The sequence below is a fragment of the Myxine glutinosa genome, chromosome 1 (assembly GCF_964187855.1).
Source record: "Myxine glutinosa chromosome 1, kmMyxGlut1.1, whole genome shotgun sequence".
NCBI classification, from domain to species: domain Eukaryota; kingdom Metazoa; phylum Chordata; class Myxini; order Myxiniformes; family Myxinidae; genus Myxine; species Myxine glutinosa.
The window spans coordinates 341,877,442-341,903,591 of record NC_136261.1 but is presented as its reverse complement, the minus strand read 5'-3'; the positions used below and the strand labels follow the sequence as shown (position 1 = coordinate 341,903,591).

The 26,150-nt window shown below is 49.7% G+C and overlaps 2 protein-coding genes across 3 annotated transcripts in view; both read left to right on the top strand.

Moving 5' to 3' along the window:
* The window catches only part of LOC137412837 (uncharacterized), a 34,616-nt gene extending 23,827 nt beyond the window's left edge, over window positions 1–10,789 (top strand). For both annotated transcript variants that reach the window (XM_068098166.2, XM_068098173.2), the window contains exon 5: window positions 9,012–10,789. In XM_068098166.2, the coding sequence (XP_067954267.1) occupies window positions 9,012–9,240 (229 nt within the window). In that variant the 3' untranslated portion in view covers window positions 9,241–10,789. The remainder of the gene's footprint in view (window positions 1–9,011) is intronic.
* Window positions 10,790–10,853: 64 nt separating this feature from the next.
* The window catches only part of LOC144892617 (uncharacterized), a 200,495-nt gene continuing 185,198 nt past the window's right edge, over window positions 10,854–26,150 (top strand). The window contains exons 1-2 of the mRNA XM_078780009.1: window positions 10,854–11,269; window positions 11,540–11,601. Coding sequence (XP_078636135.1) covers window positions 10,854–11,269; window positions 11,540–11,601 — 478 coding nt within the window. The remainder of the gene's footprint in view (window positions 11,270–11,539; window positions 11,602–26,150) is intronic.

Sequence of the window (26,150 nt, the reverse complement as noted above, 5' to 3'; positions counted from 1 at the left end):
AATTATGACGTCATAATGGACGTAACTATGACATCATCATGAACACATTTTATTCCCCATGGAGAGTTCTTTGCAATGAGCTGTGTCTCAATTTTTTTCTATTCAGCACTTTCGGCGATATGGAGGTGCAAAGTTTTTCGGTTTTTCCAAGATGGCGGCCGAACCACGTGACCAATGACGTCATCAATTGGGCACAGTCTATTCCAGGGCAAGACACGTGTGTGTAAAGTTTGGTGATTCTACGTGCAACGGTGTAGACGTAGTGCTGTGCACAGACAGACAAGCAGACAGACAGACAGATGAAAAATCGGTCAGAGACTGAGGACTTGCCGGGATGTACTTTTCTATTGGCCATTTTGGACAAATGGCGGCTGAACCATGTGACCGATGATGTCATCATTTGTTTTCTAAACTAATTTTTTCCTTGATGATGCTCAAGAAATTTCATCGAGATCGATGAAGTTTTGTACTTGTCGAATTATGACGTCATAATGGAGGCACCTATGACAGTATGACATCATCATGAAAATATTTTATTCCCCATGGAGAGTTCTTTCCAATGAGCCATGTCTCGATTTTTTTCTATTCATCACTTTTGGAGATAGAGGTGCAAAGTTTTTCGGTTTTTCCAAGATGGCGGCCAAACCACGTGACTGATGACGTCATCATTATTGTTTTCTCTCCAGTTTATGCCGTCATGTCGCTCAAGAAATTGCATCTTGATTGGATGAAGTTTTGTACTTGTCGAATTATCAAATTATGACATCATAATGGAGGCCTTGAGCCGAGAGAATTAAAAATTGGGCACAGTCTATTCCAGGGCAAGACAAATGTGTGTAAAGTTTGGCGATTCTACGTGCAACTGTGTAGACATAGTGCTGCGAACAGACAGACAGACAAACAAATGAAAAATCGGTCAGAGACCGAGGACTTGCCGGAATTTACTTTTTTATCGGCCATTTAGGACAAATATGGCGGCCGAACCACGTGACCGATGACGTCATCATTAACATATTTTATTCCCCATGGAGAGTTCTTTACAATGAGCCATGTCTCAATTTTTTCTATTCAGCACTTTCGGAGATATGAAGGTGCTAAGTTTTTCGGTTTTTCCAAGATGGCGGCCGAACCACGTGACTGATGACGTCATCATTAACATATTTTATTCCCCATGGAGAGTTCTTTTCAATGAGGCGTGTCAATTTTTTCTGTTCAGCACTTTCGGATATATGGAGGTGCAAAGTTTTTCGGTTTTTTCCAATTTGGCGGCCGAAACACGTGACCTATGATGTCATCAACATATTTTATTCCCGATGGAGAGTTCTTTATAATGAGGCATGTCTCAATTTTTTCTATTCAGCACTTTCGGAGATATGGAGGTGCAAAGTTTTTGGGTTTTTCCAAGATGGCGGCCGAACCACGTGACTGATGACGTCATCAATTGGGCACAGTCTATTCCAGGTCATGACAAATACGTGTGCAAAGTTTGGCGATTCTACGTGCAACGGTGTGGATGTAGTGCTGCAAACAGTCAGACAAACAGACAGATGAAAAATCGGTCAGAGACCGAGGACTTGCCGGAATGTACTTTTTTATCGGCCATTTAGGACAAATATGACGGCCGAACCACGTGACGGATGATGTCATCATGAACATATTTTATTCCCCATGGAGAGTTCTTTACAATGAGCCACGTCTCAATTTTTTCTATTCAGCACTTTCGGAGATATGGAGGTGCTAGTTTTTTCGGTTTTTCCAAGATGGCGGCCGAACAACGTGACCTATGACGTCATAATTAACTTATTTTATTCGCCATGGAGAGTTCTTTGCAATGAGGCATGTCTCAATTTTTTCTGTTCAGCACTTTCGGAGATATGGAGGTGCAACGTTTTTCGGTTTTTCCAAGATGGCGGCCGAACCACGTGACTGATGACGTCATCATTAACATATTTTATTCCGCATGGAGAGTTCTTTTCAATGAGGCATGTCTCAATTTTTTCTGTTGAGCACTTTCGGAGATATGGAGGTGCAAAGGTTTTCGGTTTTTCCAAGATGGCGGCCGAAACACGTGACATATGACGTCATCATTAACATATTTTATTCCCCATGGAGAGTTCTTTACAATGAGCCATGTCTCAATTTTTTCTGTTCAGCACTTTTGGAGATATAGTGGTGCAAAGTTTTGCCGTTTTTCCAAGATGGCGGCCGAACCACGTGACCTATGACGTCATCATTAACATGTTTTATTCCCAATGGAGAGTTCTTTACAATGAGCCATGGCTCAATTTTTTCTGTTCAGCACTTTGAGATATCGAGGTGCAAAATTTTTCGGTTTTTCCAAGATGGCGGCCGAACCACGTGACTGATGACATCATCATTTGGGCACAGTATATTAGAGGGCAAGACCAATATGTGTGCCAAGTTTGGCGATTCTACGTGCAATGGTGTAGACGTAGTGCTGCAAACAGACAAACGGACAAACGAACAGATCAACATACTTGCCGGAATCTTTTCCGGCAAGTAACAAAAACTTTATTTTAGGCCGAAAAAAATATATTGCTGGTCTCTGGTCAGACCAAAGTTGCAGAATTGTTGCAGCGATGCTGTTTTTTTTTTTTGAAAAGCATGGATTGCACATGTAAAGGTGTTATTTTTTGTGTCCTCATGCCTTGCGGTCCTCCATCTGCCGTGGCGCCGTCCAGAGAGAAATTAAAGACAGCCAATGGGACTGGTAGGCCTTTTTGTAAATAATGAACATAGGCTTAAGTTATTACTCCTGCCAGGGAGTAGTGTGTGTGTGTGTGTGTGTGTGTGTGTGTGTGTGTGTGTGTGTGTGTGTGTGTGTGTGTGTGTGTGTGTGTGTGTGTGTGTGTTCTGCATGGATTTGGATGAAAGTTGGTGGGATGATTGCTCTTGGGATAAGGAAGAATTGATTATTTTTTGGTAAAGCTCAGGATATTATTCTGGATCCAGGAATTTTTTTGGGGAATTTTTTCTCTGTTTTACTGCATTAAAGCTTTTATTCTTATTCTTAAATGATGTTTTTCTCTAATTCCGAGATATATCAAAATAAATTCTCTGACAGTTAGGGCCTACTTTCTTTTTCAATTACTAGAGCATGCCCGTACTATATCTATATCTAAAATTATATCCCCCCCCTCTATTTACATGAAATGGTTTGGTCCAAAGCGAACGGCTTGCGAGTGGTGACAATGCCCCCCCTCTATTTACATGCAATGGTTTGGTCCAAAGCGAACGGCTTCCGGAGTTTGGTAAAGAAATCGCCATCGCGTGCACAAACGCGCAGGAAAGCGAATGAATCGCAAATTCGTTTTTATTAGTTGTAAAACATAGTTTAACGCCAACATAGTTTGCAAACGTGAAATAAATGAATACGCTCTCAAATGTGCCATCCGAGGCAGAGTGTGCCCGCCACGTTCGGCACACGCGATCGTTCGCTGCTCTCTGATTGGTTGAATCGTTTTTTGGACATAGCTCGGTAAGTAATTGTCCGATTAATATGAAACCTTGAAAAGGCACATCCTCGGGTCCCCAGCAATATACCTGGCAAGTTAAAAGTATATCGGACCCGTGGTTGTCGAGAAACAGCGGTCACAGACAAACGTACAGACAGACAGAGATTACTGGAATTATAGATAGATTAACGCACAGGTTGTAAACCTGGTGCGTTATAGCGTTTGCCTGGGAATTTCGGGCGCTCAAAAGTGAAGCTAGTTTCTGTCACCCATTTCTGTCGCTCATTTCTGTCGCTCAGATGTGTAAACATGACGTCATCAAATCTATATTTATAGGATAGGTTATAGGAGATATATATGTTATAGGATAGGAATATAGGACCCAAATGACCCAGAGGACCCAAATGACCCAGAGGACCCAAATGACCCAGAGGACCCAAATGACCCAGAGGACCCAAATGACCCAGAGGACCCAAATGACCCAGAGGACCCAAATGACCCAGAGGACCCAAATGACCCAGAGGACCCAAATGACCCAGAGGACCCAAATGACCCAAATGACCCAGAGGACCCAAATGACCCAGAGGACCCAAATGACCCAGAGGACCCAAATGACCCAAATGACCCAGAGGACCCAGAGGACCCAAATGACCCAAATGACCCAGAGGACCCAAATGACCCAGAGGACCCAAATGACCCAGAGGACCCAAATGACCCAGAGGACCCAAATGACCCAGAGGACCCAAATGACCCAGAGGACCCAAATGACCCAGAGGACCCAAATGACCCAGAGGACCCAAATGACCCAGAGGACCCAAATGACCCAGAGGACCCAAATGACCCAGAGGACCCAAATGACCCAGAGGACCCAAATGACCCAGAGGACCCAAATGACCCAGAGGACCCAAATGACCCAGAGGACCCAAATGACCCAGAGGACCCAAATGACCCAGAGGACCCAAATGACCCAGAGGACCCAGAGGACCCAGAGGACCCAGAGGACCCAGAGGACCCAAATGACCCAGAGGACCCAAATGACCCAAATGACCCAGAGGACCCAAATGACCCAGAGGACCCAAATGACCCAGAGGACCCAAATGACCCAGAGGACCCAAATGACCCAGAGGACCCAAATGACCCAGAGGACCCAAATGACCCAGAGGACCCAAATGACCCAGAGGACCCAAATGACCCAGAGGACCCAAATGACCCAGAGGACCCAAATGACCCAGAGGACCCAAATGACCCAGAGGACCCAGAGGACCCAAATGACCCAGAGGACCCAAATGACCCAGAGGACCCAAATGACCCAGAGGACCCAAATGACCCAGAGGACCCAAATGACCCAGAGGACCCAAATGACCCAAATGACCCAGAGGACCCAAATGACCCAGAGGACCCAAATGACCCAGAGGACCCAAATGACCCAGAGGACCCAAATGACCCAGAGGACCCAGAGGACCCAAATGACCCAGAGGACCCAAATGACCCAGAGGACCCAAATGACCCAGAGGACCCAAATGACCCAGAGGACCCAAATGACCCAGAGGACCCAGAGGACCCAAATGACCCAGAGGACCCAGAGGACCCAAATGACCCAGAGGACCCAAATGACCCAAATGACCCAGAGGACCCAAATGACCCAGAGGACCCAAATGACCCAGAGGACCCAAATGACCCAGAGGACCCAGAGGACCCAAATGACCCAAATGACCCAGAGGACCCAAATGACCCAGAGGACCCAAATGACCCAAATGACCCAGAGGACCCAAATGACCCAGAGGACCCAAATGACCCAGAGGACCCAAATGACCCAAATGACCCAGAGGACCCAAATGACCCAAATGACCCAAATGACCCAAATGACCCAGAGGACCCAAATGACCCAGAGGACCCAAATGACCCAGAGGACCCAAATGACCCAGAGGACCCAAATGACCCAAATGACCCAGAGGACCCAAATTCTATGTATGTTTCTATGATGATGTATGTTTTGGTGAAAGTACATAATGTGAATACTAGTAGCAATTTTACAAAAACCATGGCATAATTTCAAATCTTGACCCGAGATGATAATTATGCTACATCATAATTTCCATGTGCCAACCTGGGCGGAATCCAAGTGGATTCACTTGACTTGTTGTTTTGGGGAGAGGGGATGTTAAATAAAACGTATTATTCCAACTTGACCCACGGCGGGAGTATGCGCTCTACTGAGTGGCGTTCTAGTTTTAAAATTATTTATTCTGAAAATCATTGAGTTCTTCAAGCATATTATAGATTGCCATTTCGTTCTCGAGATCGCCTCGCCGTACCGTCAAACATTCCAATGCGTCGATCGCGTCAACACTGCGCATGCGCAAGTGGTCTAACAGGTCGATGGTCTCCCACGATCTCTTCTCCCAGTCCACCAGATTATCACAGACACTTCCAACTTCATGACAAACGAGATAGGATCCAGGCCTAACTAACGAGACCACCCACAGCTCTCTCGGTTTTCTGGTTGCTTCACACGAACCCGACAAAAAACGTCTTCGTTTCAATAAATGACAATATCCAGCCGATTGGATTCATGACGGCACGGCACACAAAACTACTCATATCTTTGGAACGGCTGGTTGGATTTGGACAGATAGCACGCCGGCCTGTCAACAACAGGCTATTGTAGGTACCGTTGGAAATTTGAAAAAAAATAAAAATTGTTGAAGCGCAGGGTCAAAATGGAAGCGCGCTTCAACAATTTTTGTTTTTTTCAAATTTCCAACGGTACCGACAACAGCGCGTGCCTGTTGTTGCCCGGCCGGCGCGCTATCTGTCCAAATCCAACCAGAGACAGGAAATATATCTTTCTCGGCCATATATATATATATATATATATATATATATATATATATATATATATATATATATACACACATATATACATATACATACATACATACATACATACATACATACATACATACACTAGCCGAAAGCACCCGGCATTGCCCGGGTTCTTTTTGCATGAATTTACTACTGTAATCTTTCACTCGTGGCCGTAGAAGATTGACTACTATAATTCAGCTCGGCTTTTAATTGCGAAATGGGCCCAGCCTGGCCGAAGCGGCCTCGACCGGCCTCGCCACCTCGCCTATAACCTTCCTGGGGCCAGTCCTGACATTTTTGGTTCTTTTTGAATGAATTTACTACTATAATTCAGCTTTTACTCGCGGCCGTAGAAGATTGACTACTATAATTCAGCTCTGCTTTTAATTGCGAAATGGGCCCAGCCCGGCCGAGGTAGACCTCGGCACCTAGCCTATAACCTCCCCGGGGCCCGTCCCGACATTTTTGTATTAGAGGTTTCCTCCTATCTTTCACCATTCAGGAGATTAGTGCGTGCAGACAAACAAACAAACAAACAAAAACTTTCTTTGATATATATATATATCTGATGATTTTCAATGAGAGACTATATATATATATATAGAAGAATATAAACAAACAGTGAAGGAATGATGTACCTTATTTACATACTCCAATACATAGAAACACAACAGTGATGAAGAGGGGTAAGCATGACAATGTCTGTAGATTGTTTATTCACGAAGCTTCCTCATAGACATATTGAATTGAAGAAAAACAAACTAATGTCACATGATGTGCTAAAATGCTACTCTTAAACAGAAAGGGAGATGCAATATTGTTTATAATTTTGTTCAAGTTGATGAAATGCCTGACTGCGACGTCCTTGTTGCAGGAAAGTGGCAAACGTTTTGCATTGTTTTGCTGCGTATGTTTTAATTTATACGTTTGAGAAGAAAGCTGGGAATGTGCTCTCAGTGTTGGTCTCTGACTGGGTTGGCTGCCTCTGGTGGCCATTACTCTGGGCAGTGCAGCAACGTTTCATACCCAATCGTATGCTAGGTCTGCCGAGCAACCAGTGAAAGTGGTTGTTGATAAATTTGAAAAATAAACCGAAAGATTGAAAATCTTTCTCCATTGCACCTCTTTGCCACTTTGTGAGACCGGTGGCCAATCGTAGCACAATTAACGTTAACACGAGTAAACACATGTGTGTAACTGTGTATAGCTTGGTCCCGTGACAGCTTCTCTTGAGTTCTTCGCAAGCAAAGGAAAAAAATATATATCTGTTGCCACTCAACTAATTTTTGGAATTATAAGACGTTGCCAGGATTTGGAATGTTCATCTAAAAGATGCATTACAATTTTGAGAGTCACTTGGAAAATATTCTAGCATGTCTGTTTTATGACCAGAATGTTTGCTTGCATCTGCTGGAGGTTTGTTTTTTCCGTTTGTTACTTGCCGGAATAGATTCCGGCAAGTATGTTGGTTGGTTGGTTTGTTTGTCTGTTTGTGCGCAGTACTACGTCTACATCGTTGCACGTAGCATCGCCATACTTTACACACATATTTGCCTTGCCCTGGAATAGACTGTGCCCAATTTTTAAAAACTTTATAGGTCCAAGGTCAAGCTCAAGGTCACCCAAAATGTGAAATCAGGGGGTCGAGTTTTCATTTAAAATAAAACCACTATAACTCAAAGTACAAGAGATATGCTTGCACTTACTGTTACTGAGATATAGGAAGTCACATACGACATTTCATTTGGCACCATGACCTTTGACCTTGAGTGACCTTGTAGGGTCAAACGAGGTCAAAAATTGTTTTTTTTTACTAATAACTCTGTCAAACATTATCCGATTCCCTTCTAACCAACACCAACATGTTCATTATTCAATTCCCGAAAAATAACGTGGCATAAAATGGTCAGAAATGCTTGGTTTTAATTACTTTTTGGGGTCAAAGGTCAGGGGGCCAAGTTTTCATTGAAAAGATATTTCAAACCACTATAACTCTGAAAGGACAAGAGATATGCATACACTTACTCAGTTACTTTCCATTGCTTAGCGTATATACATGCATAGATTTCCCGCCATTTTGATCCAAAATGGCCGATTAAAAAAAAAAAAAAGTACATTCCGGCAAGTCCTCGGCCTTTGACCGATTTTTCATTTGTTTGTTCGTTTGTTTATTTTCTTGCAGTCTGAGTTGCGTTGATTTTGTTAATGCTATGTCCTATCGAGAACGCTGGAAAAATCTCATGTCACCATGTTCAGTGGATATCAGAAGAAGATTCACTTGCTGACAAAAAGTTTGACCTTGAGTGACGAGATGTAAATTGAATTATTGACTGCATGGATTATTTCCCTTTGTTGTGAAAGGGGTCAGCGTGGGGTTGTGTAACAATTTCACAAAAAAATTGCTAATTTACTTGCAAAACACCAGAATGGTAGAGGGGTAGGGGGTGTGAAAGCTCTTTGTCTTAGCTACCTGAGTGGTGCAGCAACTTTTCGCTATCGTGATATGTATCGTATCCACGCTAACTTAGATATCCTCACTCGTCATTGTGGGATCCATGCCTACTAGAATGTAGTACATCTTTGAATTTGATACCCTCAAGCTATTTGTTGTGCAAATGCACATGCTATCTTAATGTCTCGATTTTGAATGTATTGTGTGTATTGCAGTTCTCGGCGGCGGCGTCGTTCTTACAGCCGTTCTCGTTCATCATCTTATGGTGACTCTGGCCGACGACAAAAGGCTGGACGTCCTCGCTCGGCCTCCCATGAACGTTCTGGCTCTCAGTCCCCATCTCCGTCAGCTCGTCGAGGTTCGGTTTCCTCGCCTCATCGGCAGAGATCACGATCGCCCTCTCCCGTTGTCAAAGACAAGTCTCCCAGTGGCCTGGCTAATTAAGTCGATAAGGATCGGTGCAGCGATAAAACCAGATATGTTTTGCTGGTTCCATTTGGAGGCCTGATCATACCTGCATATATGGTTTTGATTTTTCCCTTCAGGTCATTTGTAAAGTTAGGTTTTGGATTTAGTGTTAGTATATTAACAGAATTTGATGTCACAATTGGTTTGATCTGATACCACCCTGATCTGCTCAGCTTTATTTCTGGGTATAGACAATTAAAATTTAACATGCATTAAATGTTCACATCCTTTCAGCCCACCGCTCTGCCCCCCATTCTCCTATAACTTTTTCATTGATTATTTGGAGTATATATATCGCTTCTGCTTTATTAAAATAGTATTTTGTGTTTACTTTTACATTAATGTTTATCTGTTTTGTACAATGTAACTGGCCATTTAATTTCTGTTTGGCCTTTCCTACTTTATTTTCTTTCACTCCCCTTGCCCCCCTTGCCCCCCTTGCCCCCCTTCTCCCCCTGCTTTCTCTCTCTCTCTCTCTCTCGCTCTCTCTCGCTCTCTCTCTCTCTCTCTCGCTCTCTCTCGCACTTTCTCGCTCTTTCTCGCGCTTTCTCTCTCGCGCTTTCGCTCTCTCTCTCTCTCTCTCGCTCTCTCTCGCACTTTCTCGCTCTTTCTCGCGCTTTCTCTCTCGCGCTTTCTCTCTCGCGCTTTCCCTCTCGCGCTTTCTCTCTCGCGCTTTCTCTCTCGCGCTTTCTCTCTCTTCCTCGCTCTTTCTCTCCGCTCTTTCTCTCCGCTCTTTCTCTCCGCTCTTTCTCTCCGCTCTTTCTCTCCGCTCTTTCTCTCCGCTCTTTCTCTCCGCTCTTTCTCTCCGCTCTTTCTCTCCCCTCTTTCTCTCCCCTCTTTCTCCGTTCTCCTCTTTCTCCTTTCCCCTCTTTCTCCTTTCCCCTCTTTCTCCTTTCCCCTCTTTTTTCTTTCCCTCCTTTATTTTCTCTTTTCTCTCTTCCCTCCTTTATTTTCTCTTTTCTCTCTTCCCTCCCACCCCTCCATCCCCTCCCTGTCTCCCCATACTCCCTTCCTCGTTCTCCCCCCTCTCCTCTCTCTCCCCTCCCTCCCCTCTCCCCCCCATAGTCCCTCCCTCTCCCCCCATAGTCCCTCCCTCTCTCCTCCCTTCTTTCCATCAATTCTCTCCACCTTCCTCTCTCCCCCCCCCCTCCCTCCCCTCCTTCCACGACCTGCCTCCCTTCTATCTCTCCCCTGTCTCTATCCCCCACTCCTTTCCGCCCCTTCCACTTTGCCCTACCCTCCCACTTCCTGTCTTCCCTCCTCTTCTCCTTTCCCTTCCACACCCTTTGCCCTTCCTCTCCTTTTCTCCTCATCCATGTGAAATGTCCATGGAATTTTTGTTATCTGGATAATATGCAGTGAACCTGTACCTATTCATGTCAGAAATATTTGTGTATGTGGAGCAAATCTTGGATTTGCATTTTTATTTTCCATTTGTTGCAAGATGCTTGTGCAATTTTCATTCATAAACTTTTCCATTCATTTGTTGTTTAGTCTTGCATTAAACCATATTGATCAAGTCCTTCCACTGAGTTTATGTAGTCTTGTTTTTGTAATCATGTATAAATTAGTTTAAAAAATAAAATAAAATGCAGCTTGTTAGCGCTTGTCAAGCCAGCCGTGCCTTATCAACAGTTATGAATGGAGTGCTTAAGCCACTTGGTGAGTGCTCCACAAGAATCTTGGTAACTGAATACATCACTGCCGTTCTTCTGTGCGTGTCCAACTGTCCAACAATTTTTTTTTTTTTTAAATCTCCTGGAATAAATTGGACGAAACGATTTCTGTGCAATGCAGTGTTTGCCCAATCTTTTGGGAACTCTTCCTGTTTATCAAAAGCTGTTATCGACGGTTGTAACAAACTCCAAAGCTCCAGCGATTGTAGAACTAGAAGCAGTAGTGGAAATGTAATGGAATACCAACAGTCAAATCGAGACGTTCATTTTGGCGATGAGCGTGCCGAGGAAGCACTCACGTTAACGGTGACGATTCCCGCGGTGTATAAGTAAGGTTGCTGTATTCCAAGATGTTTTTCAAAACTTTTAACTTTATAAGTCTACATTCTTTTCGCATTTCTTTTTCAGATTATACGATGTGTTCGTTGATTAAGACAATAAACTGGAATCTTTGCCCATAAAGTTTGGTTTGTAAAGTTTTAAAATAAATTTAGAGAAGGTCACTGTGGTTGGCTTTTTGAACAAAATCCACCCGGCAACATTGTGTTATTCCAAGGTAAGTTTCGTTTTGTTTCGATGTGAAGCCTATAACGTATAAGACGATTCGCGTGGCTTGGCGTGCGAAGCTGCAGATTAGGCTGTCACTTTACCTGGGCCGCAGGTACGTTGCGTTCCACATTACGATGTATAGTGATTCATCCATTCGTGACTTTTTGTGTTTCAGCGTTTGTCTCTGTCCATTCTGCTTGTATAAGCACATTTCATATATGTTTGTAAGTTTGTGTCAGACGCCGTTATGTGAAGTTCCTCGTACTGCGTCCAATCAAATGGACCGGTTTCACAAAGGTGTTTCTGAGATCAGGTCTTCATTAACTGACGAGCTGTGCTTGCCAATTCAGCCACTGCGACAGTGATTATTTTCATGTATGAACATTTAAATGTATTTTCTATGGAAAGGTCTAGGTACGTAAAAAAATTTTTTTTTACATTAATGAAACGACTGAAGCGCGGTGCTACGCGCGCTACTTGCTTAGCAAGGAGGAAGCGGACAACGCGGTAAGTTAAAAGTCTTTATTTCAAGAGCTCCACTGTAGCACTGGAGCGCTCCGGGCTGCGCACCCGGTGTATATCCCGCGGCCACGCCTACCCCTCGGGCGTGGCCGCCGCCCACTTGGTGCGCGGAATGATGCCATCACGCCAGTGAGCTTTCGTGTCCGCCACACGCGCCCCCCCAGAATTCCCGCGCACCTGGAGGGCCAGTTTGCGGGGCAAAGGGATGACCCGGCCGAAGCGCCCTCTGGCGACTGGCGGCGTCCGGGGTGCAGGGATGCCAGCTGGGATGCCTCCGGCTGCACCCAGGATGGGTGCAGGACCGGGGGGCGGCGGGCCTGGGCAGTGCCGGGGGTCCGCCCGCAGGGGGGCGGCCCCGACGTGGGGGCCGAGTCACCGGCGGTAGGTGGTCCACGTCGAGGTGGGCCGGCTTGAGGCGATCCACTGAGACGTTGCCGGGAGTACCGCCGATGTCAAAGGTGAAATGTTTCACTCCGGTCTCCAGCACGCGGAAAGGCCCTTCATACGGGGGCCGCAGTGGTGTCCGGTGGGCGTCGTGCCGGACGAAGACGTACTCTGCGGTGCGAAGCTCCGGGGCGACGTGCGAAGGCGGGTGCCCGTGGTGCGCCGTCGGCTCCGGGGCGAACCTCCGGGCGGTCTCCTGCAGCGCGGAGCGCTCCTGCGCTGCGGACCATGGTGCCGTGGGGTCGGGGAGGAACTCGCCCGGCACCCGCAGCGGTTGTCTGAAGACCAACTCCGCCGCGGATGCGCGCAGGTCGTCCTTGGGCGCCGTCCGGAGGCCCAGCAGGACCCAGGGGAGCCTGTTGACCCAGCCGCCATCGCGGAGGGTGGCCCGAAGCGCCGCCTTCAACGAGCGGTTGAACCGCTCGCACAGGCCATTGGCCTGGGGGTGGTAGGCCGTGGTTCGGTGCAGCTGGACCCCGAGCCCCCGCGCGACCGCCCCCCAGAGCTCCGAGGTGAACTGGGGGCCGCGGTCGGACGAGATGTCCGAGGGGGCGCCGAACCGGGCGACCCAGGTGGCGATGAACGCCTGTGCGATGTCCGCCGCCGTCGTCGCCGCCAAAGGCACGGCCTCCGGCCACCGGGTGGTGTGGTCCACCATTGTCAGGACATGGGTGAAACCCCGCGAGGGGGGCAGAGGTCCCACCAGGTCCACGTGCACGTAGTCGAACCTACGTTCCGGCACCGTAAACGGGGCCAATAGGGCCTGGGTGTGCCGGTGCACCTTCGCGCGCTGGCACGCGAGGCACGTCCTGGTCCAGCCGCGGACGGCCTTCCGGAGGCCATGCCAGACAAACTTGTCGGCGACCAACCTCTGGGAGGCCTTCGTGCCCGGGTGGGACAGGCCGTGGATGGCGTCAAAAACCTGGCGCTGCCAGCCCGCGGGCACGATGGGGCGAGGCCGCCCGAGGGAGACGTCGCACAAGTGGGCCGTGCCCGCGCCGTCGAACGGCACCTCGGTGACGCGGAGGCCCGTGACGGCGGTCCGCAAGGCCTGGACGCCGGGGTCGGCGGCCTGGTCCGCCACCATCCGGGCATAGTCGATGCCAAGGTGGACTGCATGGGCGACGGACCGGGAAAGGGAATCCACCACCGGGTTGTCCTTCCCCGCGACGTGCCGGATGTCCGTTGTATATTCGGACACGGCCGAGAGGTGACGCTGCTGCCAGGCCGACCACGGCTCGGCGACCTTGCCCATCGCGAAGACCAGTGGCTTGTGGTCGACAAAGGCCGTGAACGCACGGCCCTCGAGCAGATGGCGGAAGTGCCTGACCGCCAGGTGAAGCCCGAGCAACTCGCGGTCGAAGGTACTATAATGGCGTTTGGGCGGGCGAAGCTGCCGGCTGAAGAACGCCAGCAGTTGCCAGGCACCACGCACCCATTGCTCGTGCACCGCGCCCACCGCGTAGACCGAGGCGTCGGTGGTGAGAGCGATCGGTGCATCGGGCGCCGGGTGCGCGAGCATGGTGGCGTTGGCCAAGGCGAGCTTCGCGCCGACGAATGCCGCGTCCATCTGCTCGGTCCAGGTAACGTCACCTTTGCCCGGCTTCCCTCGCAGGGCCTCGTGCAAGGGGCGCAGGAGCTGGGCGATGCGGTGCAGGAACCGATGGTAAAAGTTTACCATGTCCAGGAACTCCTGGAGCCCCTTGATCGTGCGACGTGCGGGGGTGCGGAAACCCCTTCACCGCCTCCACCTTGGCCGGTAGGGGGACGGCCCCGTGCCTGGTGACGCGGTGCCCCAAAAAGTCTATGTCGGCGACGCCGAACCGGCACTTGGCGGGGTTCACGATGAGGCCATGCTGGCCCAGGCGTTCGAAAAGCGTGCGGAGATGGTGAAGGTGCTCTTCGCGGGACGTGCTGGCGACGAGGATGTCGTCCAGGTAGACGTACAGAAAATCCAAGTCGCGCAAGACGCTGTCCATTAGTCGCTGGAACGCCTGAGCCGCATTCTTCAAACCGAAGGGCATTCAAAGAAATTCGAAAAGCCCGAATGGCGTGATGACAGCCGTCTTTGGGATGTCCTTCGGCCTGACGGGGACCTGATGGTAGCCGCGTATGAGGTCCACCTTTGAAAAGAAGGACATGCCCGCCAACCGGGCGGAGAAGTCCTGGATGTGGGGGACGGGGTAGCGGTCGGGGGTGGTGGCGTCGTTGAGGCGCCGGTAGTCCCTGCACGGGCGCCATCCCCCGCCGGGCTTTGGCACGATGTGGAGCGGCGACGCCCAAGCACTCTCAGAGCGCCGCATGATGCCGAGCCGCTCCAGTGTAGCGAACTCCGCTTTAGCTACCGCGAGCTTCGTCGGCTCGAGGCAGCGTGCCCGGGCGTAGACCGGTGGCCCGGCGGTGGGGATGTGGTGTTCCACCCCATGCTTGACGGCCCCCGCCGAGAAGGTGGGCCGCGTAAGGGCCGGGAAGCTGGCGAGGAGGCGGGTGAAGTCCTCCGCTGCCGGAAGCGTACAAACTAACCTCGCCGGGACCGAACCGCTCAGCAAGCCACTTGGCGAGCCGCTCAGTGAGCCGCTCAACGAGCTGCTCAGCACTCAAGCAAGCGAGCTGAACGTTTCAGCCTGGACAAGGCGTCTGTTCTTCACATCTACCAACAACCCGTTTGCACAGAGGAAGTCCGCACCGAGCAGTGCCATGGGGAGACTAGCGGTTATGAACGTCCACGTGAAGCGTTGCCTTCCGAACCGCAGGGAGAGGCAGCGCTTCCCGAATGTGCGTATGGGTGTTCCGTCCGCGGCAAGCAACGTGGGGCCCCGGCCCGCGGATCACTTGTCGGACGTAGAGGCAGGGATAACGCTCACCTGTGCACCCGTGTCGCATAGGAAACGGCGCCCGGACAAGGTGTCCGTTATAAAAAGAAGGCTGCCGGAATGGCCGACGCTCAGGGCCGCTACCGAGCGCCGGCTTTGTAGTTTCCCGACTTGCCGAAGGAGCACGGCGGGCAACAATTCCTCGCCTTGTGGCCAAACCTGGCGTGGAAATGGCACCAGGTTTGCGGCGAAGGCGGAGGCCGCGGTTTTCGCGGTGGTGGTGGGCGTGGCGTGGCGGCGGCCACGCGGTGTGCATCAGCCTCGAGATCCACGAGGTGTGGTGCATCAGCATCAAGGTCAGCCTCGGGATGCGCGACGGCCGCGCCAAAACTCGCCTGCGTGTCCAAAGCCGTGAAGAACTTGTCGGCCTCGGCAGCGAGAGGTCGGGGTTCCGTCGTCGCAGAACCGGCCAACGCGAGGCGTACTCGTGCCGGCAGCTGGCTTCGAAATAACGCCCGGAATAGAGCGTTCGGGGTTTCGTCGCCCATCAGCGACAGCATATGGTCCATGCGGACCGACGGTCGCGTGTCACCGAGCTCGGGGAGGTCCAGGAGGCAGTCGGCCCGTGCGTCCACCGTGAGGCCGAACGTGGCGAGGAGGAGACGCTTGATCGCCTCGTACCTGCCGTCGGCCGGTGGGTTCCTCAGGACCGACACGACGCGGGCGGCCGTGCCGGGCCCGAGGGAGGTGACCACGTGGCAGTACATGGTCTCGTCCACCGTGATGCCTCGAAGTCGGAACTGGGCTTCTGCTTGCAGGAACCATACTTCAGCTTGAGCCTCCCAGAACTCGGGGAGTTTGATCGTAACCGCGTTGGTTGCCATGGCGATGGCGTATTCGGTTGGTCAGCGACGGCTGATCCAACGTCAGAGGGTCACCAATGAAGCGCGGTGCTACGCGCGCTACTTGCTTAGCAAGGAGGAAGCGGACAACGCGGTAAGTTAAAAGAGTCTTTATTTCAAGAGCTCCACTGTAGCACTGGAGCGCTCCGGGCTGCGCGCCCGGTGTATATCCCGCGGCCACGCCTACACCTCGGGCGTGGCCGCCGCCCACTTGGTGCGCGGAATGATGCCATCACGCCAGTGCGCTTTCGTGTCCGCCACACGACAGAATTAATATTTCAATATGACTTTCAGGAGAGGAAAGGTGCTTTTTAACATGACAGCACAAGGACTTTCGAAATGACGTATGCATGTTAAACGGGGCCTTCTGCGCATGCGCAGTGTGCGCATTTTCAGTGAGTCGGTTCTGCTCACCGGGCACTTTTAACCTGCCGTTGTTGGGGCCAAATCCGTCATTCGAATCGTCTTTTTAACATAATTTTCAGCATTTAAAGAAAAGCGGCAATTTCAGGAGGGGTAACCGTAATTGTTGTATTTCTGGATGCAAATCAGACTCGCGGAAATACTGAAAACACAAGAAATATCCGTGGATGAGAGGTGTCCAGTTCCTGCCTGTCATTTCCTTATAATACAAAGTGGTGGAACACACACACACACACATACACACACACACACACACACACACACACACACACACACACACACACACACACACACACACACAGTTTTAGCAATAAATGCAAAAATCTAGTATAATTTCTGTTGTGGCTCCTAAACCATACAAAGTATATTTCAAATAGCTCCCCCCTCAAACGTGAATAGTCGTAAATTTAATCATTTTTAAATTTACTTTGCATTCACAAGTTTCAGATATGACCACCAGGCCCACCCCAGGACTGTTGTGTAGCGGCTTTGGGCCGAAACCTAATCCTATTCGCTGTTGAGTGGGCCCGGGTTCCCCCTTTCCTCCTCCCCCCAACCTGCCCAGAGCATCACGGCGACGTGATCACCCACCCCCATTGAGCGGCACAATCTGCCGGATAATGTGGCAGCACCCAAACTGCCATCTGGGAGGGGATCTTGTGCCGCCGGAGGAGTTTAGTTAGATGCCACGCGCCACTTCCACTTGCTACTCATGTGGATCTCGGCTCTCCCAACCTGGTTGGCCACTGTTTGGGGGGGACAGCTTACAGCAGGGGCCATGTCAGGCTCCTCCGATTGGGAGAGCACAGAAGCCTGCGAGACCATAAGGTGATTGATCAGATTGTCATACGTCCCAGAGAACTTAAGTGCACGTCCTCCGAAACGGCATGCAGGTCTATCCGGTGCGGAAATGCCGCTGTGAAAATTCGGCCATGGCTGCTTTGCTGTGATTTATTCCAGCCATCGCCTGTAGGGCTTGGATAGCAATTGCCAAATCGACATCCCAACGGGAGCTGTAAAGCAGCGACTCCCAAGCCCGCTGAGTGCGACGGCTGGCCACCCGACCGGCCCGCCAGGCCCGAATGCTGCCCCGTGGCACCAACCCAAGGCTCCCCGGTTCCAGCGGCGCGTAAGGAGCAATCCCCCGGGCAATTGCTGTTGAGAAGCACCAAAGCCAGATGCTGTGTCTCCTCAGGGAAGAAAGACTGCCTGATGCATCTCGTTCCCACATACATGTAGAATGTAGATGACACAAGATTTGTGTATTTTCACGTCATGAAGAGGAGTCGGTAGCCATTGTGTCTCTCCAATTGCAGAAGTCCATCAAATAAATGACCAAGCCTGCTATATTCAAAGTCCCCTGATCAACTGTGAGCTATGATTGAGGGTTTGGGTAGAACACATCGGTCAACGATCCTCCGGGCTTTGCACCGGCCCATGTCGTCTGGAGCAATTCAGGTTTAATAAATAAGGAGGATGGGGGCAAGGTAATATAACGGATTAAGAATGTTATCAAAAAACCTGATCGGTGCACTTAACCTCACCATCCTTGGTTATTTATTGTGTCGGTTCTGAGTCTGTGAGGTCGACGGTTCAAACCCTGTCCGAGTCATACCAAAGACTCTAAAAAATAGTATGTGCTGCTTCCTTGCTTGATGCTCAGTATTTAATCATACTAAAATACACCATTTGTGTCTGTCTGATGAATTTTTGACGCCAAGATACATTCTGTCGTTACTTATCCAATCTCAACCAAACTTGACAGGATGACGAAGGGTTACATAATGAAGGTTGTAGCGCATTCATTTGCCCCCCCCACCCCAAGGGGGTTTTCTCCCCCCGAGCGAGTTTGCGCACCATTGCCGTCAATGGGGTTGCACATTGAGGTGTATATAAATGTTAAATTAGCTTTATCGTGGCGTATTTCCAAAGAAGATTTATCGTGGTGTTTTTCCAAAGACGCTTTTAATAACAAAATTAATGCTAATCGCATATTGTTAATGTTATTACAAAACAATATTAATACTAATAATTGTAATAAGATGAATCCAAGTCTCAACTTAAGAGATGACCAGTTTAATGAACAGCACAGCAAGCCACGTCACTCGGCCTCGTATCTCGCATCCTGTCTCCAGCCCCCGCCGTCCTTCGCATAGGCCACGCCCCCCGCTCACATATTCATGACATCCCCCTTTCTCCAAAAAAAAAAGAAAAAAAAAAAAGTTCATACAGAGCATCAAATGGGCTGGAAACATAAGGAGAGAGAGAAACAAAACAAAAAAGAAAATCACAGTATTACCGGGTGAATTGCAATGCAGTTCAGCATGGCTGTCCACCCACATATTTACATTAGCTAGACCACTAGGAATCAGATATCCAGCCTGACAAACCGTCTGACCGTGCGACCAGATCGAGTTTGGGATGCTGGTGGTGTGGTAGGCACTTGGGTACGTCGAGATGATGGTGGCTCCTCGTCAGCACCCAGTTGTGCCTTGGCAATGGCACGGTCAACATCGGTATCGTCGAGGGAATTGTGGAACATCTCGGGCTCCGGCCGCCTTGGCTGTGTCTGTTGAGCGTGTCGGATGTGGCGGCGATTCCGCCTGAGGATGTTTCCTGTTTCCTTGACGACTTCGTACGACCCTGGCTCCGAGCGGGTGGTGGACACAATTGCTGGTTCCCAAGTGTGGGACCGCCCAGCCTCCTCGAGAACCCGAACTCGTTGGCCCGGTTGAAGCGGCCCAAGATCGTGGCCAGCCCGGCAGTCAAAGTATTCTTTTTGGATTGCTTGCCGACGTTCAAGTGCCTCTAGGGTTGCGTCCCGATTCGGTGCTACATTTGGCACTTTGGTAGGCAGGTTGGATTTCATTTTCCTCTGATTCAGTATCTCAGCAGGTGATGCGAGGTGGCTGTCGATGGGCGTGGTCCTCAAAATGAGGAGGGCCATGTGTGGGTCAGCACCAGAGAGCTTTGTTTTGTGTAGTGTTCTTTATGGTTTGCACTTGGCATTCTATGAAGCCGTTTGATTGCGGGTAGTGTGGGCTTGAAGTACGTAGGTTGAAGCTCCAGTCCTCAGCAAATTTTTTTAAAACGCGGCTGCTAAAATGGCCTCCATTGTCGCTCAAGAGAGTCTCTGAAATGCCCTGCTCTGAAAATACCACCCGCAGAATACCAATTACGTCGTTACTCGTTGCCCCTGTTGGAAGTTTTCGAACAATTGGAAACCTGGAGTACACGTCTGCGAGAAGGAGGTAGTCATGTCCATCCAGGTGGAATAAGTCTGCAGCCAGTGTTTGCCATGGCCTGGTCGGGATCTCGTGTGGGATCATTGGTTCCTGGGACTGCCGACGCTGATGTGTCTGGCAGATGTGGCAGGAGCCAATCCAGTTTTCAATGTCCTCGTTCACCTTGGGCCAGAACACGCAATTGCGTGCCCTGAGCTGGGTTTTGAGGATACCGAGGTGGCCCTCATGTAGCTTTCTGAGGGTTTCATGTTGTAAACTGGCAGGGATAAGGAGCCGGCCCCCCTTCCACATGACACCATTTTCAACACTCAGCTCATCGCGATAATTCCAGTATGGCCTCAGTTCACTGGGCAGATCCTGGTGCCTTTCCGGCCATCCAGTCATGATGACTCTCCTGAGCGTGGTTAGGAGGGCATCCACATCTGTGGCTTGCTGCACTTGTTGCGTCTTCTGGTGGCTGAATTGGAGGAGCTCCACTTTCACGTCAAGCTGGATAGTTGGCGCTCGCGTTGGTGCCAGCAAGCGAGACAGTCCATCGGCTAGGAGCATGTCTTTGCCAGCTTTGTACTTGATGCGTGTGTCATACCCCTGAAGCCGCAGTAGCATCCGTTGCAGTTGGGGTGGGGGCAGCAGTGAGGTTTTTCAAGCTGATCATTTCCAGGGGCTTGTGGTCACTCTCGACAACGAAGGGCCGACCGTATAGGTAAGTGTGGAAGCGTTCGCACCCGAACACGACGGCTAGCATCTCACGCTCAATGTTGGCATACCGTTGCTCCACCTCGGAAAGGCTCTTTGACGCGAAGGTGATGGGCTTGTTATCTTGCATTAGGCAAGCCCCAAGGCCTTTTGTGGAGGCATCGACCTGTAGTATTGTGGATTTGTGTGGGTCAAAGTAGGTTAGGCAGGTCTCCTGGCAGATGGCGTCCTTGACCTTTTGGAAAGCCTGGCTGTGGCTGGCTGTCCATTCTAGTTGCTCTGATTTCACCAGTTCCCGAAGGGGGGCTATTAGGTCAGACAGCTTTGGTATAAAGGGGCCCATGTACGTAATGATACCAAGTGCCTTGCGAAGTTCACAGAGGTTTTTCGGGTCCGGTAACCTCTGGATTGCGTCCACTTTTCCTGGGTCTGGGTGGGCACCTTGTTGGTCAAAGATGAGACCAAAAAAATGAATCTGTGGCTTCTTGTTGCTGCACTTGTCGCTGTTAAACTGCAGGCCAAATCTGGCAGCTGTTTTCAAGAGGTGGTGAAGGTTTCGGTCATGTTCTTGCTCCTTTTTGCTGTAAACGGCAACATCATCAGCAATGCCGATGACACTTGGGCATTGCTCAAGAAGTTGGTCCATCTTGGCTTGGAACACGTCCTAGGACATCACCAGTCCAAGCGGCATTCGCCGGAAGCAGTAATGGTCATATGGCGAGTTGAAGGTTGTGAGCAACTGGGAGGGAGGATCGAGCTTGATTGACCAGTACCCAGTTTTGGCATCCAGCTTGGAGAAAACCATTGAGCCTGCAAACTTGTGCGTCAGCTCTTCAAGCGTGGGAGTACAGTGGTGGCACCTCTTGATGGCACGGTTCAAGTCCTTCGGGTCCAGGCGGAGCCTAAGTTTGCCGTTTGCTTTCCGCACGTAGGTGAGGCTACTGACCCAGTCTGTAGGCTCGTCGACCTTCCGTATGATGCCCTGTCTCAGCATTATGTCCAGTTCTGACCTTACTTCATCTATCATCTGGATGGGGCATCGATGTGGTGCGTGTATTACAGGGGGCACATTGGGGTCTACCACGGTGCGAGACTGGCCTGGGAAGTTTCCAATGTTGTCAAATTGGTCTGGATACGTACTCAGCAGGTCGTCCAATGTGTTAACTGGCTTGTCACCCGTGCTGTTCTCCTTCACCGAGCAGTGCAGGATGAGGAGTTCAAGGTCCCTACAGGTGGGCAGGCCAAGGATTGCGGGGCCAGCAGCCTGACTACGAAGAACTCTGCATTGACCCACTGGGTATTCCTTTTCTTGCAGGGGACGACAAGGGTGCCAAATTGCTGAATTTGTGAGCCATTGTAGGCCGTTAGTATTGTCTGGGCTTTCTCCTGAATATGACCAGGTAGCGGCAGCACAGAGGAGTCGACATTTTGGGATACATTTGTCTGTATATCCGAAGCGGCAAGGTATTGCCCTCTGCCCCAGTATCGACCTTGACTCTCAGGGAGTGAACACCAGCTCGGTCAGGTAGTGAAATGGCCAAGTCCGTGAAAATCTCTCGCCGGGAATCCATGGTCTGGCTGTGGGTTTTGATGGTGGTGAAGCTCAACATGTCGCAGTCCCTGTCGGGGTCTTCATCTCTCCCCAGGGTGTGGATGGGCTTTCGGGTGAAGGATTTGTGCCCTCTGTTGTCTGGGCGGGTTGTCTGCCGGCCTTGTTCTTGCCTCGCTCTTGAGAGACAGACGGCCTTCCAGTGGTTTTGCTTTCCGCATGCCTCACAGGTTGAGCCCCATGCTGGGCATCGGTGTCGGGGCTGGGGTGGATGCTGTTTTCCACAGAAACGGCACTCTTTTGGGTGGTACCCAATTGTGTGGACAAAATTGGTTGCCTGTTGGGTCTGGGTGAACTGCTGCATGTGAGTGACAGAGGCCTCATGTGCCCGACTTATTTCCAGGGCTTGGTCCAGCGTGAGAGTGTCATCCTTCGCGAGGAGCTCTTTCTGTAGCTCCTGATGCCGCATCCCCGCAATGAGCTGTTCTATTATGCGCTCGTCCGCCTCGGGGGTCTTGAACTTGCATTTGCTCGCTTGCTGGCGACATCTGGAGATGAAATTGTTCATAGTTTCATCTTCATCCTGCTTAAATCGCTGTAAGCAGAAACGAGCCACACGGTAATTTGCCTGGGGTTTCAGCTCAGCTTCAAAACGCTGCCAAACAATCGCTGGCGTCACAGTGTTAGGCCTTGGGCCGTCGGCGTTCTCAAGGCCCCACAAACTGTAGCATCGCAGGCCTTCCTCACCTGATAGCAGGAGAATGTGGTCGACTTGTTTGTCACCTGCGATGTCCTTCACAGAAAAGTACAGCTGGGTACGTTTTCTGAATAGCTCGAAGGCTTCACCGAGGTTGGTGCTGGTCCAATCCATGCGCGGCATCATGGGTGCGTCCGCCATTGTGAGCTTGGCTACGAATCCCTAGATGGGGTTCCAATCGGGTTTGTAGGTTCGCCTTTTGCTGCCACCATGTAATAAGATGAATCCAAGTCTCAACTTAGGAGATGACCAGTTTAATGAACAGCACAGCAAGCCACGTCACTCGGCCTCGTATCTCACATATGGTCTCCAGCCCCCGCCCTCCTTCGCATAGGCCACGACCCCGCTCACATATTCATATGACAATAATGTCCCACTTCCCCAAGGCGTTTTTCTGCATTATAGTTATAATGGCATTTCTGTGGGAGCAACAGCTTCTACAGGAAGTAAAAATATTATACACCACAAACATGTATGCTTAGCTTTTTAAACAGTCGCTAATGCTCTTTATAACACTAAATGAAGAAACTTGGAGGAATCCCGACATGGTGAAGTAAGGTTTACTTACAGAACAGAGCGAAGATCTACTGTACTCTATATAACCCACAAATTTGGGGTTAATAACATGGCCCTTTCTGCCGCCACCGTGGCATTTTTCGGAGCGAACTTTTGAAACTCGCTCCTGTTGTTTCATACGAAACTGAAAGGGAGAAGTTTGGGTTGTGCTCCTTTACCAAGCAGCTAGCTAGCACTTGCAAAGCCAGCGGCTCCTTAACGGTTTTGAATGGAGTGCTTGCTCAAATGCTTAAACCACCTGGCGATCTCTTCGCAAGAAACTTGGTGAATGAACACACACCCAATGTTCTTGAGACCTGCCCATAGATCGACTGTAATCTACATACCCCAAAGAGGAACGACCCTTCCTGCCCCTCCCGGAGTCTGCGGGTGTACTAGTAGGATAGAAAATGGACAAACATTCATAGTTTGGTCACATCAGCACATACTTTGATGGGCCTATTGGCCTCCACCTGCGTTGGCGTTCCTTGTAAGGGAACAAAATTATATTAACCCGGATGGGTTAAGGTCTCGCGTATTATTTAATGGGGAAATTATTTATCTGATGCATTTGGCTGGAAAGAGGATTGACGAGAAGAGGAAGAAGTTCAAGGAGTGGCAGAAGTTGAAGGGTACGGGAGCAGAAAAAGCAGAGCATGAAAGTTATAATGCAGCCAAGAAGGCTGCAAAGAAAGAGGTAGCAAAGGCGCAGGAGGCATGTAGGAAAATGTTCGGAGAAAGCTTGGATTCGGAAGAGGGTCAGAGAGCGGTATTCAGGATTGCAAAGCAGATAGCGAAAGAGAGGTGTGATGTGATGGGGGTGAGTTGCTTGAAGGATGAAGTGGGACAAATCGTTGTGGACCCAGATGGAATTAAAGGAAGATGGAAAAGATATATGGAAATGCTGTTGAATACAGAGAATGAATGGGATGGCAACATAGAGAGTAACCCAGTTTCAGGACCGGCAGAGAAGCTAACTGAGAAGGAAGTTGAGGAAGCTTTAAAAGCAATGAAGAGTAGAAAAGCGGGAGGGCCGACGGGAGTTGTGGGAGATATGTTGAAGGCAGCAGGAAGTTGGGGTGTGAAGAGAATGACAGAGATCTGTAATCTGGTGGTGAAAGAAGGCCGCATTCCAGTGGTTTGGGAACTGAGTACCCTCGTCCCTCTATACAAGGGGAAAGGTGACCCTCTGGAGTGTGGCTCGTACTGAGCGATAAAGTTATTGGAGCATTGAATGAAGGTATTGGAAAGGGTGTTGGAGAGGAGGATAAGGAAGAAGGTGAAGATCGATGAAATGCAGTTTGGATTTATGCCAGGAAGAGGAACGACAGATGCGCTCTTTATTGTGAGGCAGTTGCAGGAGAAGTACATGGAGAAGAGGAAGAAGTTGTTTCTTGGGTTTGTTGATCTGGAGAAAGCATTCGATCGGGTTCCACGTGAAGTATTGACATGGGCATTGAGGAAGTTAGGAGTGGAGGAATGGTTGATCAGAGTAGTGATGGCAATGTACAAAAGAGTGCGCACAGCTGTAATGACGAAGGACGGGAACAGTGGTGAGTTTGAGGTGAAGGTGGGAGTGCATCAGGGGTCGGTACTGAGTCCACTACTATTTGTAGCTGTGATGGAGGTGCTGGTTCAGAACGTAAAGGATGGTTTACCGTGGGAGTTGTTCTATGCAGATTATCTGGTGTTGATTGCGGAAAGTATGGATGGACTGAAGGAAAAGATGAACAAGTGGAAGGAATGTATGGAGACAAAAGGTCTGAAGGTGAATATAGGAAAGACGAAGGTGATGGCAAGTGGTAAAGCATGTGGTGAGGTGGAAAGAACTGGGAAGTGGCTATGTGGTGAGGTGGAAAGAACTGGGAAGTGGCTATGTGCTGTGTGCAGGAAGGGTGTCGGAGTGAACTCCATTCAATGTACAATGTGCGCTGAGTGGGTTCATCAAAAATGTAGTGGTCTGAGAGGATCATTAACCAGTGTGGCAGCTACATTCAAATGTAAGGTGTGCACAGAGGGAGCTGCAGATGGAGGAAATGTTGAGTTGGATCTTGGAGACGGCGTGAAGCTGGAAGGTGTGAAAACATTTTGCTACCTCGGAGACATGCTGAATGGCGGTTGTGAATCAGACTCGGCAACGATTGCAAGAGTGAGATGTGCATGGAAGAAGTTTCGGGAACTGAGTGGCATGCTGATGAGGAGGGGAGTGTCGTTGAAGCTGAAGGGAAAGGTGTATGCTGCATGTGTGAGAAGTGTTATGATTTATGGGAGCGAGACATGGGTAATGAATGTAGAGCAGCAACGAAGGCTGGAAAGGGTGGAAATGCGAATGGTTCGGTGGATGTGCGGAGTGTCGTTGAGAGAGAGGAAGACAAATGATGAATTGCGAAACATGATGGGAATAGAGCCTGTGATTGATGCTGTGAAGAGGAACAGGTTGAGATGGTTTGGTCATGTGTTGAGGAAGGATGAAAGTGACTGGTTAAGAAGAGTGATGGAAATGAATGTAGAAGGAAGTAGAGGACGGGGAAGACCGGGAAAGACTTGGCTAAAGATGGTGGAAGAAGAAATGCGGGCAAGGAGGTTAACAACGAGAGATGCAGAAAATAGGGCAAAATGGAGAAGATTGTCATGGGGACCGCAAGGCTAACCCCCGCTCTAGCAGGGAAAATGGCCTTAAAATGCATGTTGTTGTGTTGTTGTATTCGGCTGCATTGATTGAATGGATTTTGTCAGTTATTGCTGTTTTGAGATC